Source organism: Helobdella robusta, assembly GCF_000326865.2.
Source record: "Helobdella robusta unplaced genomic scaffold HELROscaffold_1058, whole genome shotgun sequence".
In the NCBI taxonomy this organism is placed as follows: domain Eukaryota; kingdom Metazoa; phylum Annelida; class Clitellata; order Rhynchobdellida; family Glossiphoniidae; genus Helobdella; species Helobdella robusta.
In genome coordinates, this window is record NW_008703598.1 from 2,309 (window position 1) to 3,900 (window position 1,592).

The following is a 1,592-nucleotide window of genomic DNA, read 5'->3' on the forward strand; positions in this document are numbered from 1 at the left end:
AATAAGATAGCCGTCGCATATATAAGCTTCCTGCTGTTCAACACCTCGAGTAAGGAATCAATTTCATCGCACTTTCTGGTTTGTGAAATTTCACACTTTGAGTTATTACACTGCACTCTCTAAGAAGTGAGTTGATCAACATGGCCCATCTTCCTACATCGTTATCAACGACATCACATGCTCAAGTTGATTTTAATTCCCAATTCACCTACATGTCGTCACATAACTGCAAATACTCGCTTCCAACTCACAACGGTTGCTACGACCACCTAATGATGCAGCAGCAGCAACAACGTCAACAAGATGTGGCTATGAATCTTCAACAACAGCAACAACATGATCCACATTTTTCACAGCAACAACATTCAAACCACGACGACAGCAACATGAAACTGGAACTTGAGAACTGCGACTTCTGGAACAGTTTCTCGAAACTCGGCACCGAAATGATCGTAACGAAATCTGGTCGCCGAATGTTTCCAGCACTTAAAGTCAAACTAACCGGTCTGAAGCAGAATCTCAAGTACGCTCTCCTACTTGATATCGTACCGTGCAATCGAAACCGATACAAGTTCAAAAACGGACGATGGTCGGTAACGGATAGAACGGAATCTGCAGCGGATCTGAGCTGTGGGAGGATGTTCGTTTACGGGGATTCCCCGGCAAGCGGAGAGCATTGGATGAAGCAGGTCGTATCATTCCATAAAATGAAACTCACAAATAACACGACCGATCAACAAGGACATGTAAGGTTCAACCTTTACTTTCAGAATTAGAATTAATAAAGTGTTGAGTAAAATTAGTAATTCTGTTGTAATGCAAATAGTTTTTTAAAGTATCAAAATCAAATTGTTCAACAATTCATACAGCAACTAAATAAAAAGAATTTATCCATACAACTTTTTACAGATAATCCTGGCAACGATGCACAAATACACACCTCGCATCCACGTAGTTCAGACTGACGACCTGCAAAGTCTCCATAGAATTCCATTCAACACATTCACATTCCAGCAAACGTCCTTCATAGCTGTCACTGCCTACCAGAACGAGATGATCACCAAGCTGAAGATCCATCATAACCCATTTGCCAGGGGATTCAGGTAAACGAAAAATTATAAAAGGTATTTTTGGCGTTTAAAAATCTTTTATACAACGATAGAGTTTACAGAGTGATGATTTATTGTTTATAATAAAATAAATAAAATTATAAAATTATAATGATAATAGAAAATAATCATTTTTCAAGCAAACAAACCAAAATTTTTTATTTAATTTTACTATTTTTAGAACAAGTAATACAAAAAGACGTGCTTCTTCATCTGACGAGGATGACAGCAACATTGGTTCCTGTGAAAATAATCACCAATTAAATTATCAACAACAATTTCAACAGCAACAACAACTACTTCAACATCATCAACCGCTACAACAGCTGCAACCACAACAACCACAGCCACAAAATAAACAAACATATTGTCATCACCATAACGAACATGAAACATTTACAACTGTAACGACACAACAACCTCCATCAAAACAAAGAAGAATGGATTTTCAACATCAGCAACAAAATCAACAACATCTTCAAC

General features: G+C 37.5%; 1 protein-coding gene across 1 annotated transcript; it reads left to right on the forward strand.

Moving 5' to 3' along the window:
* Positions 1-386: 386 nt before the first annotated feature.
* Positions 387-1,107, forward strand: HELRODRAFT_92881 (hypothetical protein; the record flags this gene model as incomplete). The annotated part of the gene is made up of 2 exons (XM_009012417.1): positions 387-746; positions 910-1,107. The coding sequence occupies 2 exons, from the start codon at positions 387-389 to the stop codon at positions 1,105-1,107; spliced, it is 558 nt and encodes a 185-aa protein (XP_009010665.1).
* Between the last annotated feature and the right edge of the window lie 485 nt (positions 1,108-1,592).